This window comes from Mustela erminea, chromosome 14 (genome assembly GCF_009829155.1).
Source record: "Mustela erminea isolate mMusErm1 chromosome 14, mMusErm1.Pri, whole genome shotgun sequence".
Lineage (NCBI taxonomy): Eukaryota > Metazoa > Chordata > Mammalia > Carnivora > Mustelidae > Mustela > Mustela erminea.
This window is the reverse complement of record NC_045627.1, coordinates 57767020-57787315: the sequence shown is the minus strand read 5'-3', so window position 1 is coordinate 57787315 and position 20296 is coordinate 57767020. Positions and strand designations below refer to the sequence as shown.

General features: G+C 37.6%; 1 protein-coding gene across 1 annotated transcript in view; it reads right to left on the bottom strand.

Annotated features, from left to right (window-relative positions):
• Positions 1 to 20296, bottom strand: part of MARCHF5 (membrane associated ring-CH-type finger 5) — a 53663-nt gene that overhangs the window by 29093 nt on the left and 4274 nt on the right. The window contains exon 2 of the mRNA XM_032313594.1: positions 4568 to 4770. Coding sequence (XP_032169485.1) covers positions 4568 to 4770 — 203 coding nt within the window. The remainder of the gene's footprint in view (positions 1 to 4567; positions 4771 to 20296) is intronic.

Sequence of the window (20296 nt, the reverse complement as noted above, 5' to 3'; positions counted from 1 at the left end):
TACACATTGAAAACTACAAAATATGGCTGAAAGAAATTAAAGAAAAAAAGCTAATGGGAATCAGTCCCTGCTACTCTGTCCTTGAGACTTTCTCCTTTGAATTCTTCCGTTTGGTTAACCAAGGCTACTACCTGATCTTAAACTTCATGAAAATGCTTTATTTTTAATAAAAGACATATGTTTTCCAGATGGTATTCTCTTCATGTTTTAAAGCAATGCTTCTTAAATTTAACATGTATATAACTTATCTGATGATCTCACAAAAATACAGATTTTGATTTAAACAGGGGATGGGAGGAGGGGTTAAAGTTTTTCATTCCTAACAGTTCTCAGATGATTCCAATGCTGCTGGTCCTTAGAGGACACTGAGTTTTTTAATTAGTTGCATACATGCAACTGGCCTAATTCACTAGCAGAAAGAAGAAAACAAACCCTAAGATGGGTGACAAAGTGAGAAGAATGAAAATCTGAAGAGTCCACTAAGTTTTTCCTAACTGAGCACAATATATTCCCTATCAATAATTAACACACACTACCCCTCCGTTCTGACCCTATTAAGTACTAGAAAAGACGCAGATTTGGCAGCTACTAAACCAGACTGAGTTTAAATCCATGTAAAACTTAAAATACTTGCTACACAGAGATCATCCCACTGTATGTTAACCATCACCTCTTCCTCTCTGGATATGCTCTTATCTTGTATTCCTTTGTTTAGCCAGTGTCTCTCATGTGTTGTCTGGAGACCAAAGGTAGTCCCTGGCAATCTAGTAACTGCTCTACAAACAATTTGATGAAAACGTAATAAAAATGTTGATCACAAACATTTCCCAAATTTGAAAAGTAAAATAATGAATTTCCAGAAAATCCTTTTAAGTTAATTGTTATGTTTCCAGGGTCACACATAACTCTACAAGAATAGTTAACAGGGGACTCTGTTTCAGCCAATAAACCTTCACATCATGTGAGTTGTTTACATTGGTTAAACACATATTTTGTTAATACTATCATGTGTTAAATCCTAAACTTAAGAAAGATAATCAATGCCTCAAATGTTCACTGAAGACTGAAAGTTCTAGGAACACTTTTAATTCAGAACGTCTTAAATGATAAATGGTGTATCCGAGTGAAAATAGTGTGATCTAGAAATGGGCTGTGACCAGTGAATTAGGATTAGTTTGCACCTCCTTGTTCCTACTGTACTGTAACACATTATTAAACAGGGACTGAAATCTTATAAAACAGGGACAAGCCACTGAAGCGTTCACATAATTTTCAACCACTCCAGCCTGCAATCAAAGCCTGAATTATGAATTTTGTCTGAAAACAAAGATTAAAAACTGAGTCAAAGAAGCTTCAACTTATTTTTAAAAAAACAGGTATAAATGGCCAGTGCAAAATTAATCATGAATATGCTAAAAGAGAACAATCTGCTGGCAAAAGTCTATCATCAAATGACATCGCAGTACATCCTATGTCTAGGAGTATGAATCAACTCTTGGCATTTACATAATTTGTAAATCAAGAAATACATGCAACTTTTAACTGATCATCAGTGAAAACATGCTATAGAGAAGGGATTTCCTTTTAACCAACAATTACTTTTGAACTTGATTTGAAAAGGTATACTGGGATCAGGGCCAAGAGCACTAGCCATTTGTGTTGTAAGAAAGAGTATAGTACCTGAAAGCTAACTCACACATGGTTTCATCTACAGACAACAGCTGGCATTTGACAATAAGTTTTGTGTTCTTGAGTCAGTGTTAAAAACTGCCTGGAAGGGATGCCTACGAGGCTCAGTTGGTTAAGCATCTGAATCTTCATTTCGGCTCAGGCATGATCTCAGGTTTGTAAGATAGAGCCCTGTGTCGGGCTCCATGATGGGTGTGGAGTCTGCCTAAGATTCTCCCCCTCCTCCCTCTGTCCCTCCTCCCTGCTCACAAGCACATGCACATTCTCTAAAATGAATAAAATCTTAAAAAAAAAAAAAAGATAAAATATAAAGACCAAATCATGATATAAATGGCTTAATCAAATAGTCTGACCTTTTCAACACCAACCCATTTTCTTCCCTTGCTAAAAACAAAAACAAAAACCCCAATGTCTTAGTATTAGGTATATCTAAAAATCATAATACCACACTAAACCTAAAAATTTATTTCCTAGAACTGAAAACCAAAAGGACAGATTTACCCACTGCCATCTTCCAAAATGAAATATTCAGCCTCACTGTTGAGTGCAATTCATTTGTCAACTCAGTGCCTCATCTAACAATGTATGTAATTTTCAGTGAGAATTCTTGCAGTAATTTCTGTATGCATCCATTTAAACATATAAAACGTCTAATCATCTTGTACTTGCTGCTATTCTCAAAAACCTACAGCTGAAAAGTTGAATTATCAGTGGAATTAAAGGGTAGGAAAAGAAGCAGTTAAATAGGAAACCTTTGACTTTAATGAGCTAGGTATCAGTGTGGTAAAAGAATGCAGCAGTAATTGCTTTTCCTCATGTTTAAATTATTTAGAATACTGCTTTAATATTATAGTTGACTCTTCGACAACATGGTTTGATATGTGTGGCTCTACTTATATGTGGATTTTTAAAAAAATAAAATCAGTATCGTACTATTGGGATGCCTGGGTGGCTCAGTCGGTTAAGCCACTGCCTTCGGCTCAGGTCATGATCCCAGGGTCCTGGCATCGAGTCCCGCATCAGGCTCCTTGCTTGGCAGGGAGCCTGCTTCTCTCTCAGCCTCTGCCTGCCACTCTGCCTGCTCGTGTGCTCGCTTGCTCTCTCTCTGACAAATAAATGAATAAATAAAATCTTTTTTAAAAAATCAGTACAGAGCTATAAATGTATTTTCTCTTATGATTTTTAAAAAAGATTTTATTATACTTGAGAGGGAGAGAGAGCATGAGCAAGAGCAGGAGCAGGGGAGAGAGGGAGAGGAAGCAGCAGAATCCCTGCCGAATAGGGAGCCTGATGTGGGGCTCAATCCCAGGACCCTGAGATCATGATTTGAGCCAAAGGCAGACACTTAACTGACTGAGCCACCCAGGGGCCCCTCTCTTATGATTTTAACATTTTCATTTTTCTAGCTTACCTTATTGTAAGAATACAGTATATCATAATATAATATATAAACTATGTATGAATCAACATTTATATTAGTGGTAAGGCTATTAGTAGATAAGTTTTAGGGGGGTCAAAAACTATAGGTGAATTTTTAATATTTTTATTTTTTAAGAGACAGTGAGCCCACACAAGTGGGGAGGGGCAGAGGGTGGAGAGAATCTCAAAAAGGCTCCCTGCTCAGCATGGAGCAGACAAAGGGCTCAATTTCACAACCCTGAGAGGATGACTTGAGTGGAAATCAAGAGTCAGATGCTTAACTGAGCCATCCAGGCAACCCGCTGTAGGTGAAATTTTAACTGTGTGGGCGGGTCGGGGGGGTCATCAGTGTCCCTAACCACTATGTTGTTCAAGGGTCAACTTTTGGATTACTTTGTCTTTATCTAAAATCCGTGGTGTACATGAAGACCCATCATGTGGTCCACAAATTCTAAATATTTGAGAAATAGTACTTTCTCTACTTTCCTAAGAAGCTATTATTTCTTCCTTCATATTCCTTATGAATTATGCTAGAGAAATATGGACAACAAAGGAAATTTTGTTTGCCCTTATTATTAACTGTCTCACATTAGAAAAGCACTTCATTATCTGCATTTATGTAGCTTTTTTTTTTTTTTTAAAAAGAGGGCTCATTTCAGTATAGCACTTAGAAAACCCACATCTAATAATTATTTCAAATTTCTCCTTGAACTCTCTTCCCTATGAAAGTCATTCTTTGACCTTCCCAGAAACCAAAGTGCCTTCAAAGATCTCTTGATTACAGTCAAGGGTGGCATTAAAAATATTTAACAACTGGTATGGCATAAACACCAAACAGACACCAGTTCATAATCACATGGCTATAATAGAAGACGGTAACTAAGTATCATTCTTAGTTACAGCTTCCTTTAAACAGTGTGCTCTACTTTTTTTTTAATGCTAGCCCCATTCTAAAATATCTTTGGTTATTCCTTGCCTGCCAAGTTGCTGAAAGAAGAAAGCAGTTTTCATGAAGGACAACCACATAAATTGGATTCCAAAGATGAGATTAACACTATTAAGTCTTTAACTTTCCTACTTTTATTCCTTAATAGAAGAATTAAGAATAAATATCAGAAGAACACATTGTTGTTTTCTTTCTCCTACATCAATGGTTGCCACAGAATAAGGCTCTTTTGGTCAGCTTTTTTATTATAGCTTTGTTTTTTTATTTTATCCACTGAATCAGATGTCCAAGTTTCTTAGCCACTCAACCAAAATAAAAACATTTAACACACAAATGGGTGGATTTGAGGATATATTAAAGATAATGTAAACTGTTAAAAAAATAACAATTAGAGAGAAAACAGAAAAAGAGAAATTTACAAAGAAGCAAACAGATGAGTCTCTTTAAAATAAATCTGAGACCATAGTTATGTAAAATAACATCACACATATCTGTTGTTTTTAAGGTGCTTACCCAACTTTGGAAAAACTATTAAGTATTCAGCATTGCACTGAGGACATGCCACTCTGGCTGTACTGTTTCCTCTTTGTTTTTCATCTACCCAGCGCTGCAGACAAGCCTGGTGAACCCATTTTGTAGATCCTCTGCACCTGCATGGTCTCACCCATTCAGCTGTTCTATCGTCTTCATCAGTGGCAAAACACACCCAGCAACTTCTGTAAATTAAAAGAGAAATACTGATGTTACTTTTAAGACCCCAGTCTTCTTTCCACTGTAGCTCTAACTTAATGGGATGAGCCTACTATTTTATATTATAGAAACTCTACTTTACATTTAAATACCAAGAAGGCAAAACAATCAATACATTTCCAATAGAGCAGTTTCTTCTTTTTCTGCTTTTTCTGGTATTCTTCTGCAGAATCTATTGTTTTCTGAATTTTGCTTTTATGTAATTTCCTCCATCTTTCTAATAATTCTTCACTCTCTTATGAATCAGAGCCCAAAATGACAACCCTCAAGCTGCTTTTGTTTTATAAGACCTAATCATTCTTTGAGGAATGGTAAGCATAGGAATATGTGAAATTCAGAATTTTCCCCATTTCAATGCATTAACTTCTTAACCTCTTCAATGTGGAAAACTCAAGTATTACACAAATAATTTCACTATGGTCTCATTCCATTTTCAACCACACAAATAATTTCACTATGGTCTTATTCCATTTTCAACTGAGGAAAAAAAAACATTTCTCTTTCTGGTAAAGTGTAAATATGAGAAGAGAGAAAGATTATTAAGTTTTTGAAAAGAGCACAAAGGGAAGGAATGAAGACATCAGGATCAACTATTTTAGTATAGTGCTATGGTACATTTGGGCCTGAATGTTTCCATTACAGGTATGAGTGGTTATCCTTTTCTGTGGAATTATATTATATTTGAAATCTAGAAGTCTCAACTCTTATATTAAAAATCTTCACTGCTTATATTAAAATTCTATTGAGATGGTTAATTTTAAAACATTTCCCATTTTGCTTTTAAGAGTACTTCATAGGAAAAAAAAAAAAGAGTACTTCATAGGGACGCCTGGATGGTTCAGTTGGTTAACCATCTAACTCTTGATTTGGCTCAGTGCTCAGTGGGAAGTTTGCTTAAGATGCTTTCCCTCTTCCTCTTTCCACCCCCCTCCCACCTGTACACACACTCATTCTCCTTCCCCCTCCCAGAGAAAGAGAATCTCCAGCAGACTCCCTACTGAGCACAGATCCCGATGAGGGACTTGATCCCACAACCCTGAGATCACGACCTAAGATGAAATCAAGTCCTGAGCCACCCAGGAAACCCTAAAAGAAAAAAAAAAAAGTGCCTCATGAAGTCTAAATTGTTCTTGTGGGATTAAGTTCCAATTCTTTATTTTTTTCTCCCAAGTGACAAAAGGTATGACACTAATCTCCACTAGGGCAAATCCAATTTAACTCAGTGAGACCATTCACTCTCCCCTCTATTAAAGTTTGTACAACTGGAAACTGCTAATTAAAGCCTGCTACCTACTGTGTATTTTTCATTTAATTAGGTAAGTGGCTTCTGTCACAACAACCAGCTTAACTATGCTCAATGGGAAAGACTATATAATCAGGTACTATAGATACTCCAAGTCTCCACTCCTTGTAGAACAACATAAATTTTTTTTTTAAAGATTTTATTTATTTATTTGACAGAGAGAAATCACAAGTAGACGGAGAGGCAGGCAGAGAGAGAGAGAGGGCACAGGCTCCCTGCTGAGCAGAGAGCCCGATGCAGGACTCGATCCCAGGACCCTGAGATCATGACCTGAGCCGAAGGCAGCGGCTTAACCCACTTAACCCAGCGGCTTAACGCCACCCAGGCGCCCTGAACAACATAAATTTTAATTGTGTGTTCCAACTAAGATTTTCCCATCAGAACAGGGAAAAAAGCTTAACTGAATTCATAGTAACAACATCCAAAATTGTGAATTACTCAGCTTTCAAATTCAGTCAGGTTTCATATGACTTAGGTAAAGACAGTAGGTAGGCAGGTAGGTAGGTAGGTAGGTAGGTTTCTTTAGCACTCTGACCCACCTCAGCCAAGCTGTCTGGGCTCTCATACTATCCTATGGTTATCCAAGTGTCCCCTCCTCCTCTTCATCTTTTAAATCTTAAAATTTACTACTTTAACCATTTTTAAGAGTAGTTCAGTAGCATGAAGTGCATTCATATTGTTGTGCAACCATCATCACCATCCATGGTATGACTGGTATATAACTAAATAATCTATGAAGATATCCACAAAACTTGAATTGGCAAAGTAGAGAGCAAACAGATTTAGTTAACTTAAGTCTTAGTATATATGTGACCCACAAATGAGGTAATTTTGTAAGTGTATTTGTATACCTTTGGGATATGAGATACATAGTTTTGGCAACAATATATAAGCAGAATACCTAGACACTTTCTAGGTTCTAAGTTTTTCATTTCAACAATGAGCATATGTAGCTAAGTACGTCTAGGTTAGCATTACTAGTCAGTATTAAGGTGAACTGAATAAAGATAATTTTAGTCATCAGGAAAAAAATTAACTGTAAAAATATATCTACTCAGAATAACTTTAACTAGGTTGAACCAAATGAAATTGCCTGTATTTGTCTGTTTTTAACCTATGTAAATGGCAGTTTCATATTTCAACCTAATGCAAATACTTGTAAAGCTATATTCCCCATAAATTCTAGTCAGTATTAAGGTTATTTTTCGCAAAATTTTATTATGAAAAATTTCAAACTTTCAAAAAAAAAAGCTGAAAGCATGTTCAGTGACTACCCGTATTCTCAATATTAAAATTCTGTAATTCTTGTCATTTTGCTTTGTATGTACTTTACTACATATTCTTTCATCAATCCATTTTCTTTTTTTTTTTTTTTTTTTAAAAGATTTAATTTATTTATTTGACAGAGAGAAATCACAAGTAGACGGAGAGGCAGGCAGAGAGAGAGAGAGAGAGGGAAGCAGGCTCCCTGCCGAGCAGAGAGCCCGATGCGGGACTCGATCCCAGGACCCTGAGATCATGACCTGAGCCAAAGGCAGCGGCTCAATCCACTGAGCCACCCAGGCGCCCCTATTTTCTTTTTTGATGCATTTCAAAGGTAACATCAGTATACCCCTGAACGCTTTTTATAGTTTTACTTTTTAGAAGGTACTCAACTGACATTTAAAGCATTTTAGGTATTTCTTCTAATTTCACAACTACGGCAGGTAAGATAGTTGAATGGTTATTTATTTTCCATATGATTTTTATGGAAACTTACTAGGAGTTAAGTCCAATAAGAAGTGCTAATACAAGGCACCTGGGTGGCTCAGTTCTTAAGTGTCTCCCTTCTGCTCAGGTCATGATCCCAGGGTCCTAGGATTGAGGCCCCCATCAGTCTCCCTGCTAAGCAGGAAGCCTGCTTCTCCCTCTTCTCCCTCTCCCATGGCTTGTGTTCCCTCTCTCACTGTATTTGTCAAATAAGTAAAATCTTTAAAAAAAAAAAGGCTAATACAAATAACCTTGCTTTCATTGTTTGATTCACAGTGACAGTATACAGTTTACAAATTTGGGTTTTGAAGCTAACGCTCATTACAGATTAACTGAAATTATCTTACAGAAGAAATATTAAAAGAAACCTTATTGATAGCAATATTCTCAAATCCACCAATTTACCACATCCATTTTCTCTTTATTCGTCATGACACGTTAATCTGATGACAGTCATTTGAGATCAAATATTAAACTTCTGACAACACCAAATTACTTCATCTAAAAATTACAGTTTAGATATGATAAATATGTAATAGAATTTTCTAATAGTACACATGTTGCCAGCAACATTTACTGACTATTCACTGGGTCCATGTTGTTGCACAAATAAAATAAATGGATCATTGTATCTATTTGGAAAATCCTGTAACTTAATTAGGGCCACATCTAGGAGATAACAGATTTAAGGATCCAGTGAAATTACCATAGGTATATCCATTTTAAGAAGTTGAGGGATCAATTTGGATAGACTAGAGAAGGCTTCAGAGAGGAGTGATAGAAATGAGCAGAGTCAGGGACAGGTGATTACAGAGATTTTTTTTTTTTTAAGATTTTATTTATTTATTTGACAGACAGAGATCACAAGTAGGCAGAGAGGCAGGCAGAGAGAGAGGAGGAAGCAGGCTCCCCGCAGAGCAGAGAGCCCGATGCGGGGCTGGATCCCAGGACCCTGGGATCATGACCTGAGCCGAAAGCAGAGGCTTTAACCCACTGAGCCACCCAGGCGCCCCTGATGACAGAGATTCTTGAAACAATGTTTCCTGGACCAGCAGCTTCAGCATCAGTTGGTATTCTGCAATTCTCTAATTCAACCCCAGAGCTAGTGAATCACAAACTCTGGAGGAGTGCCTTGATTTCTGTGAAGGTGATCCTGAGGTAAAGTCTGAGAACAGCTGGTATAGAAAACTGGCAGGTGAGGGGTACCTGGGTGGCTCATTCGGTTAAGCATCCCACTCCTGGTTTGGGCTCAGGTTGAGATCTTAGGGTTGTAAGATAGAGCCCTGTGTAGGGCTCCATGCTCAGCATCAACTCTGCTTATCCCTCTTCCTCCCCTCTGCCCTTCCTCCCACTGGCTCACAGGTCCTCTCTAATAATGAAATAAATTCTTTAAAAAAAAGAAAAAGAAAAATGGCAGGTGGAAAAAAAAAAGTAGAGGTTGGTGAAAGCAAAATGTATGAAGGAGGGCGCCTGGGTGGCTCAGTTGGTTGAACAACTGCCTTCGGCTCAGGTCACCGTCCCAGAGTCCTGGGATTGAGTCCTGCATCGGGCTCCCAGCTCTCTGGGGAGTCTGCTTCTCCCTCTGACCTTCCCTCTCATGCTCTCTCTCAATCTGTCTCTCTCGCTCTCTCAAAATAAATAATAAAATAAATAAAAATCTTATAAAAAACGTATGAAGGAGACGTTTACTGGATGTGTTTAAGTTAGAAATAACTGCTATTTTTTTAAAAAATATAAGTGTCAGTACAGAAAATGTTAAGTTTTAAAGAATTTATTAACGCGTTACAACCTTACTAGATAAATGAGTTTAATCTACCTAATATGTAAAGAACGTTAGTCTTTGATAAAAGGGCCAAGCACATGGCAAATTAATTTAAAGTATATAAAAATGGTCAAATAAATATTTTTAGGCAAAGAGCGTATAAGACAGAGTTATTAGTCTTCAGGGCTGGAAAACAGGGGAGGGAACAAATATATATGTTTATGAATCCTTTCTTCCCTCATTTTTTAAAAACTTCTGAGAGAATGACCAGGGACATCAGCTGAGAAGGCCTTATAATTATGCTCTCCCTCTTTCCTTCCCCATACCCTACTCCCCTGTTGGTGCCATCTATTTGGGCTATTTATTCCCTAATTCCCCGCTTCCCTCCTTTTAGAGAGAAAAAGGTGACTGGAAATGATGGGTTTACAGTTTTTCAAGATCTCATAATGGAGGACAGAGAAGAAACTTGGGGTTTAATGAACACCACGATTTCTCTTCCCTTCTAAGAACAAACAGTATCCCATGCTTTTTATGGAAAAACCACCCTTCCCTCTAATATCAGTCTTGTATATGGTTTAGGCAGTTAGTCCTCCTCCATCCCCAGCTCCAGGAAAAGTAATCCTTAGATTGGTTTAAGGGCATATCCCACCCCCAAATTACAGTGATTGAAGATTTGGCCCATGAAGCTGGTTTTACCAGAATGAATCTTGGAATTTTTGCTGGGAAAGCTGGTAAACAGACATTCTTTTTTCTAATGAGCTTGAAGGAAAAAGTGTGAAGCTAAACGAAAGTGTAAGGCTATTACTGCCAGGAGAACCACCATGTGGAGCCTAAAGAACCCAGAGGAAGCTGAAAGATAGAAACTGATTGTTTTGAGACATGGATCAAGCTGTGCTTAAAGCTAAATATACTTCTGCACTGTTCACTTACATAAACCTATACTTGTTTCTTTTTTTTTCTTTTCAAGTTTAGTCAGTTTGGGGCACATTCCCCACCATGTACAACCCAAACTTGATAGAGTGTGAAAAACTAGATATAAGAGACAGCCCCAGAACAATCATATGATGTGAACTCCGAACAGCTTTTATAAGTACACACAGTATTTTTTGTCAACAGCTTTGTTTCCTATTGACTAGAACTTGGACAGAAAAGTCTTAAATAAACCTAATTCCCACTGCAAGTACTTTGAGTCTTCAAGCTTTTCTTAGATAAAAACAAACAACAAAGATAAACCCTAACATTTTGAAATTAAAGATTTTTACTGATGATGCCATAATATTTGCATTTTAGGGTCAATATAACAATTCCACTTTAATTCAAGTTACTATAATTTTTTTTTAGATTTTATAATTTTATAATTATAAATTTTTAGATTATATATATATATATATATATTTTTTTTTTTTTTAGATTTTATTCTCCCCCTCAGAGAGAGAGGGGGAGAGAGCAAGCACAGACAGACAGAATGGCAGGCAGAGGCAGAGGGAGAAGCAGGCTCCCTGCTGAGCAAGGAGCCCGATGTGGGACTCGATCCCAGGACGCTGGGATCATGACCTGAGCCGAAGGCAGCTGCTTAACCAACTGAGCCACCCAGGCGTCCCGTCAAGTTACTATAATTTTAATGTTGTAATTTATGGGATGTATTCTGAATATCCTAATAAGTGAGAATAACTGGCTGTTTCCCATTTCAAAGAACAAAGCTAAAAACGTTTCATAGTCCATACTCAAGAAGAGGTTGTAATTTTTTTTTTTAAGATTTTACTTATTTAGGGCGCCTGGGTGGCTCAGTGGGCTAAGCCGCTGCCTTCGGCTCAGGTCATGATCTCAGAGTCCTGGGATCGAGTCCCGCATCGGGCTCTCTGCTCAGCAGGGAGTCTGCTTCCTCCTCTCTCTCTCTCTGCCTGCCTCTCTGCCTACTTGTGATCTCTCTCTGTCAAATAAATAAATAAAATCTTAAAAAAAAAAGATTAAAAAAAATAATAAAAAAAAAAGATTTTACTTATTTATTTGACAGACAGAGATCACAAGTAGGCAGAGAGGCAGGCAGAGAGAGAAGAGGAAGCAGGCTCCCCACAGAGCAGAGAGCCCGATGCGGGGCTCGATCCCAGGACCCTGAGATCATGACCTGAGCTGAAGGCAGAGGCTTTAATCCACTGAGCCACCCAGGCACCCCAGAGGTTATAATTTCTGACCAAACTCTAAGTTTCTCTTTAAGTGATCCCCGGTCCCCCTTCCATACTCCAATCTGCTCAATGTGATGCACAAACGTCATCTGAGAACTTATTAGAAATGCAAATTCTCTGGTCCTACTGAAGACCATACAGAATCAGAAACTTTTGGGAGTAGGACTTGAAATTACATTTTAAAATTTTGTTCTCCCCCCCAAAAAAAGCTTAATTATTTTTCTTTCTTAGTGTGGTAAAATACATATAAAATTTACATCTTAACCATTTTTAAGTGTATAGTTTAGTGGTATTAGATATGTTTAGGTGCCTGGGTGGCTCTGTAGGTTAAACATCTGCCTTCGGCTTAGGTCATGATCTCAGAGTCCTGGGATCAAGTCCCTCATTGGGCTCCCTGCTCAACAGGGAGTCTGTTTCTCCCTCTCCCTCTGCCACTCCCCCTACTTGTGCTCTCTCTTCTTTTCTCTGTCAAATAAATAAAATCTTAAGAAAAAATACATTCACAATATTGTGCAATCATCATATCCACCCATCTTCTAGCTCTTTTCATCTTATAAAACTGAAATTCTGTACCTGTTAAACAACTCCCCACTCTCTTCCCCTTGACCACCATTAGAATGTCTTTATGGTTTTGACTATTCTAAGTACCTCATATAAATGGAATCATCCAGTATTTGTCTTGTGACTGGCTTATTTCACTTAGCATATTGTCCTCAAGGTTTATCCAAGTTGTAGCATATTGCAGAATATCCTTCCTTTTTATTTATTTATTTATTTATTTATTTATTTATTTATTTTATATCCTTCCTTTTTAAAGCTGAATAATATTCCATTATGCTTATCTGTTCACTGGTCAACAGATACTTGGGTTGCTTCCATATTTAGCTGCTATGAACATGGGTATACAAACATTTCTTTGAGCTACTGCTTTCAATTTTTTGAGGTATGTACAACCAGAAGTGGCACTATGGATTATATCTGGTATTTCTATTTTTGATTTTTTTTAGGAACTGTTGACATTTTATTTTTTGACCACCTGCTGATAAGTGATCACAATACCTCAAGTTGGAGAATCTGCTCTAGCCATCCTTCTTTTCTTTTTCCTTCTTTATTTCCTTTGTAAATCTCCTCGACTTACCATAATACAGAAATAAAATTCCATTTTACACTCAATGTAAACTTATAAAATTATTTTGTTTTTAATTTAAATAGTAAGTAAAATGCTTAAGCAGCCCCCCCACACACACACCGGGAAGAGCTAGCTAAATTTGGGGGAAAGACTACGTGATTTCAGGATGTTCTGAGTAAAGAACCTGAACTTTGGAGCCAGACTGCTGGAGTTCAAATTCCTGCTCATCACTTACTATAGGTGTAATCTCTTGTATTATAAAGCAGGGGTTCTTAATCTGGGGTCCATGAAAATTTACGGAGTTTGGCAAATTTGGATGGGGAAAGAAATTACATATGGTTTTTGCTAACCTCTAAATAAAATTTAATTTCTTCCAATGATAAATGTAAGCAAACCAGAGTAATACTAGCAGTACAGCAACTAGAAATTAGTACAGTGACCAGAAATTTTCATATTACTTTATAGCTAGATGTGCATATCTCAAAAGAACATTTAGCTCATTGCTAATTTAAATTTAGTTCTCAGACCAACCAACAGAGCTTGTATTTTAAGCTGTTAAAGCTCATATTACTACGTCAGATTTTTAATGTCGATTTGCTACAGTTCAACATAACTGGTTTCATTTCTGATACTATATTATTTTGTTTCATTCTTTCAAAACATTCTGAGCAGGAACCCACAGGAACCCACAGTCTGCCAAAAGAGTTCTCTGCATAAAAAAGGTTTAATGTTAAGATCCCTTACTGTAAAGGATTAAACAAGTTATCATGAAACTGCTTAAGAATTGCCTGGCAGCAGTTAAGCTTCTGACTCTTAATTTCACCTCAGGTCATGTTCTCTAGGTTTTGACAGCAAGCCCCTGGGAGGGAGGGGGTTTGGGGGGATCCCACTCTGTGCTGAGTGTGGAGCCTACTGAAGTTTCTCTCTCTCCCTCTGCACCTCTCCAATTGACCAAATGAACATAGCAGTAATGGCACTGATAAAGAAGAGAAAGGTGGTGTCAACTTTACATCTATGCCTAGCTAGATTTTATGGATACACTTTGTTACTTAAATTTGCACATATAGGGGTGCCTGGGTGGCTCAGCGGGTTAAAGCCTCTGCCTTTGGCTCAGGCCGATCAAGCCCCGAATCGGGCTCTCTGCTCAGCGGGGAGCCTGCTTCCTCCTCTCTCTCCCTGCCTGCCTCTCTGCCTACTTGTGATCTCTGTCTGTCAAATAAATAAATAAAATCTTTTAAAAAAATTTTTTTTTTTTGCACATATAGCAATCCTGCCTGGCACCCTCTTATTCAGTTGAAAAAGTCCTGGATTCCTAATCATCCCCCCAAATTTTTCAACAGGCCACCACCATTGCTTAAGATACTCCTTTAAGTCCTCTCAATTCATTTTCTTCCACTGTCTTTTCTTTCTACTAGCTTTTCTTTTCTTTTTTTAAAGTTTTACCCATTTATGAGAGAGAGAGGAGAAAGCAAGCATGTGTTGTGAGGGAAGGGCCAGAGGGAGAGAGACAAGCAGACTCCCTGGTGAGTAAGACCCCAAGATCATGACCTGAGCCAAAGGCAGATGCTTAACTGACTGAGCCACCCAGGTGCCCCTCACTAGCTTCTCTAAATGCCTCCTGCTGGCTGATATACACACTGTTTACTTCCACACCTTCCCAGCTGCCAAGATGGAGCACATTACTTTATAAAGTAAACGGAAATCTGGGAATTATCAAAACTGGCTCAGAAGTTAAAGGAACAAACCACTATTACTATAAAATGAAGATAAGAAAAAAGAACTAGATGAATCCAAAGAATATTACTTATTCTTTAACATAAATGTATAGCCTTAATGTCTCCTCTTAAATCAACTTGAGTATCAACTAAGTATATTTGTTATCTGATGCCACAAGGAATACCCTAAGTGCCAAGAAAAGATGTCAGACACCGTAATACAGAAATGTGATGATGATAGTAAGAAACACAGGATGAAAGAGCTGAGATGTTTCATGAAAAAAGAATGAGAATTCAAGGTGAACTGGGAATAAAAAGGGTATTCTAAATAAGAAAAACAGCATAAACAAGCTTAGAGACAGAAGTGAGCATATGGTCATGGACAATAAGAAGACCAACATGGTTGGGGCAGGTTTTAAGATAAACCTATTACATAAATACTATATAGATATTATAAACCAGTTAGAAAAGGATGGATGATAAATGTAACCTCATTTTATAGGGCTCATTTGTGAGTCATCCACTGATTATTTTTTTAAAGTATTTTTTTAAAGGGGAAGAAACTTTAATTATCAATAAAATAGTCTCTCAGTAGCACATAAATTTACCAAATAAGATATGTATGGCTATCTAATAAAACAACTGGCAGTAAAGTCTATCTTTACAGATTCAAATACAGGTGTCTATTTGGATTATTAGAAAGGTGGGGGAGATGGTAGGCTCCTGTCTTAAGAGACCACTTTGATGAAAACGGGTGCATCAGAGTAGAAGAAATCCGGGAGGCAGGAGAGAGAACAATGAAACAAGCTCTAAATTACTGCTGTTGTATTATATATGGCACCTTAACAATGTATTTGCAGGACTGTTTTAAGTAAAGAGAATAAGCACTCCTTAATTCAGGACATGCTTTAGAGATCCATTCTCTGTTTAATGTAAAAAAGGCCCCATTTAGCAATGGAAAGAACTGCATGCTGCTTGCTTTGTCTCAGGATTAAAAAAGTGTCACATCTCATGTATTCTGGAACAGGAACTATACCATGAAGAAAACTAAAAATCCCTTTCTATGTCTGTTCATCCCTTTATATGTCTAAAAATCCCTTTATATGTTTGTTCACCCAAGTGGAATGGAAGTTAAAAGTATCTAGATTCTGGGCGCCTCGGTGGCTCAGTGGGTTAAGCCTCTGCCTTCCATGCAGGTCATGATTTCAGGGTCCTGGGATCGAGTCCCGCATCGGGCTCTCTGCTCAGCAGGGAGCCTGCTTCCTTCTCTCTCTCTCTCTGCCTGCCTCTCTGCCTACTTGTGATTTCTATCCCTGTCAAATAAATAAATGAAATCTTTAAAAAAAAAAAAAGTATCTAGATTCCTCACAAAGATATAACCACAATCATGACACATTACCAAAGGGTAAAACTGAAGGGATATACACCACAATGAAAGCAATCAAGCATATATTCATGCCATATATACTTTGTCTCTGATCTTCATAACTCTGCAAGCATAATTATTTCCATTTTAAATAAGTAAACAAAAGCCCAAAAGGTTAAGTGATCTGCCCAAAGTCTCATAGAGAGGCACAGATGCAACCTAGGCCTCAATTCCAAAACACTGGCATTTTCACTATACCATGCTGCCATATATATAGTGAATTCCGAGAAATTTTCCATTTATTTCATAGGACATTAGAACTGGTATAAGAAATTGTTTCATTTTTGCTAAGGTACTTTTAAGCAGTCATACGGAGCTTTCACCAGAGATTTACATTCCTTCCAGTCTATTCCACTGTGCCATAAAAATATTACCATCTTTCATCAACCTATAAACTTTCATCATGTAAGAGTTAGGAGTCATGTATGTATGTAGGGCATGTAAAGGATCGCTACATAAGTCTGGAGAAGAGGGGGAAAATATTTCTGCCTAAAATGTCCAGAAAAGTTTTGTAAATGAGGCAGAACCTGAAGTGGGTCAAGAATGGGTTTAACTTTGAAAGGCAAGATGCTAAAAAGAACATTTTGTGCTCAGAGGACAGTGAACAAATCAGTTTGTCCTGGGCAACTGATATTTATGTTCTCATTCTTAAAGGAAAAGTTTTAAAAAGATAGTTGGTGCCAGTCATACTCTGTGTCTGAAATGGTTTTTGCAAGATTATTCTAAGCACTGATATGTAATAAGGGATGTAAAGAAAGGCACAGATTCAACAGTGTCTCCGATGTACTCCAAGGCTCTTGTGGGTAAAAGGAATAGGGAGCAGTTTCTGTTCTCAATGAACTTCCAGGTGAATGTGCATGGTGGTGGTGGTAATGAGTTTGTGCAAAAGACTCTGAGACATGGGATAGGTGCATTTATAAAATTATAATACAGTGTGATTTACTATGATAAATGTATAAAGATTCTATGGAAACATAGGAAGGGAGCAACTCATTCTGTCCAAAGGGGCTATGTAATGCTTCAAGGTGACATCTGAGCTGAATTCTTAAGACTGGTTAAGAATTAGCCAGATGTTGGGGCGCCTAGGTGGCTCAGTGGGTTAAGCCCCTGCCTTCGGCTCAGGTCATGATCTCAGGGTCCTGGGATCGAGCCCCACATTGAGCTCTCTGTTCAGCAGGGAGCCTGCTTCCCCCTCTCTCTCTGCCTGCCTCTCTGCCTACTTGTGATCTCTCTCTCTCTCTGTCAAATAAATAAAAAAAATCTTAAAAAAAAAAAAAAAAAAGAATTAGCCAGGTGTTAAAAGGGAGGAAGTCACCTAAAACAAAAATAAGGAAAAGAAAGCATAGGATATCAGGGTGTCTGAGTGGCTCAGTCAGTTAAGCAATCTAATTCTTGGTTTCAGCTCAGGACATGATCTAAGGGTTCTGGGATCAAGGTCCAGATGGTGCTCTGTGCTCGGCAGGGAGTCGGCTTGAGGGTCCCTTCTCTCCCTCTTCCTCTACGCGCATGCACACATGATCTCTCTAAATAAATAAAATCTTTAAAAAGAAAGCACAGGATATATCCAGAGGGCAATGTAGTGGAATGCAGAGGAGTATGATTAAGGTAGGTTGAGGATGAATTACGTTAATAGATATAAACCCCTTAATTAAAGTCTTGAAAGTTTATATTTTATCCTATAGGTGATGTACAGACTGGCAATGGAAATGGGATGATTATAAACATAATGAATAACGGGATGATTAAAATCATGCCTTGGCCAATTCTGGTACTATAAGTCAAACTGGAAGAGAAAAAGTACAACCAGAGAAAAAAAGAATCTGTAATATTCGATGAGTGAATTTGGAGGGAAAAAGAAAAAAAAATTTCATGGTTGGTGGACTTCAAGGATGGTCTAATCAAAATCCAAAAGAAAAGTAAAAACCAGGGAAATATCAGTTTAGTTTTAGATATGTTAGGGTGTTAATAATACCATGTATATACAAAATGGAAATGTCTATTAGCCAGCTAGGAAAGAGACAGTGAAAAATGGGAATGTGGTCAGGAATAAAGACACACATCTGGGAGTTATTCAAATAGAGGTGAAAGTGAAACACAGGGACACGTGGGTGGCTCAGTTGCTTAAGCAGCTGCCTTAGGCTCAGGTCATGATCCTAGCGTCCTGGGATCGAGTCCCACATGGGGCTCCTTGCTTGGCAGGGAGCCTGCTTCTCCCTCTGCCTGCCACTCTGTCTGCCTGTGCTTGCTCGCTCTCTCTCTCTCTGACAAATAAAAATCTTAAAAAAAAAAAAAGAAAAAAAATAAAGTGAAATAGAAAGTGGGTACACTCAGAGAAATGGTAAGTGCTGAGGCTTAAACTATATTTACATGATTGAAGGGAGTAAAGGTAAGATAATATATGAGAGGGAGAAAAGCCAAAGATCGAGAAATAGTATGGTGTAATATATTTTCAAGAACGTAGGGGGTGGCAATCATCAGCTTCATCTTCATGAAATATATGTCACGGATATGAGGACCTAGCAAAAAAGGCATTAGCTTTACTGGTTAAGAAATTACTGGTGACCTTTACAGGGCACCTGGGTGGCTCAGTTGATTAAGCTTCCAACTCTTGATTTCTACTCAAGTCATGATCTCAGGGACGTGAGATCAAGCCCCACACTGGGCTCCATGCTCAGTGAGGAGCCTGCTTAATAGTCTCCCTCTCCCTCTGCACCCCCCCCCCCCGCCGCCCAGCTCTCACTCTAAAATAAAATCTTAAAGGAAAAATAAATTATTAGTGACCTTTAGTATACTTTTAGTAGAGCTAAGGACAATAAAATGGAATCAAAGTCAAATTATAAGGAGAGCTGATAAAGAGAAAATAAGGACCTAAGTATCATAACCAGGGGAATAGATGAAAAAATATGTCAATCCAATGAATATTATATATTCCTTGAGTATCACAGTATATATATATGTTCTCTTGAGTATCACAGAACTCAAAATAGTATTTTAAAAAGCAAATTGTAGCTGATATATTTAAATTTTAGAAAAAAACAAAACCATTTTATATATACGCTATATATAAAAGCATTAAACAAAGGAGGCGGGAAGAAGTTAAACCCATTTACGATGGTGCCATAGGGATGGAGAGAAGATATGGAACTAATGAGTATGCTCAAAGGGGACTTTTCCTATAATGTTTCCACTTTTAACATACAAATAGAAGTAAATATAATTAATTGCTATGGTTTTTAATTCTAGGTATTGGTCTGTAGTTGTCAAAATGGGATACTGATGTCACCGAGGAAAAGATGCCAACTAACAAAATGAGAAACTGCTTTAATGGAAACTAAGAAATGATTGTATAAATCTGAAGATAATATGGTATATGTTCCTATCAGAATAGTCTACATCCTCCAAAGGGAAGTGCATCTGTGGTTGGTAACACAGAGTGAGGATTCTAACTCACTTTGCCACTGCAGGAGATGAGCAGGAAGAGATTCTTCTCTCCGTTTTCCCTCCCATATGACTGTTCTGGAACACTGGCTATGTGCCTTGCCTACTCCCAGGTACAAGCAAGTGATGCAAAACAACCTCAAGAAATTCCCGAGTGTTTACTGTAAGACTTACACACATAAGTCAAGTTTCCAGAAGCAAAACTCAGCAGGACCAGGTTTCAAACATAAAGCCCATTCCTGCAGTTTGTTACAATATTCTCCATACATTTAATCCTACATAATCCAACGTAAGCGAAATCAAGAAAATAGATGGTGACGGAATAATGATATAAAGCGTCTGAGTTTATAAATGCTTATAATTTCAGGGCAATGATTTGTGATCTCCAATCACTCATGAAAATAGAAAATCAACCCCCTTTCCCACTACTCTCAGAAACTGTTTACCCACAGCAATTTAAAAGGTTTGAATAAGTTTAAGAATGAAAGGCAATCAAAACATTATATATATACTTTCCACCTACAAATACTGCAATAAAATTCATCAAGATAAATGAACAATTGCTAAACCAATTTATCCACAAAGGACAAGGCAATTCGACTTCAGCTATTAATATGCTGCCATTAAGAATAAGAATATTCTGAAAGAATAAGTAGTATAGACTATGCACACAATCCATTTTATAATTAAACACAATCTCCACTAGAATTTAAGCTCCATATGAGCATTTTTGGTTATGCTCACTATAGATACCAAGGACCTAGAATGGTACTGGATATATGGAGGC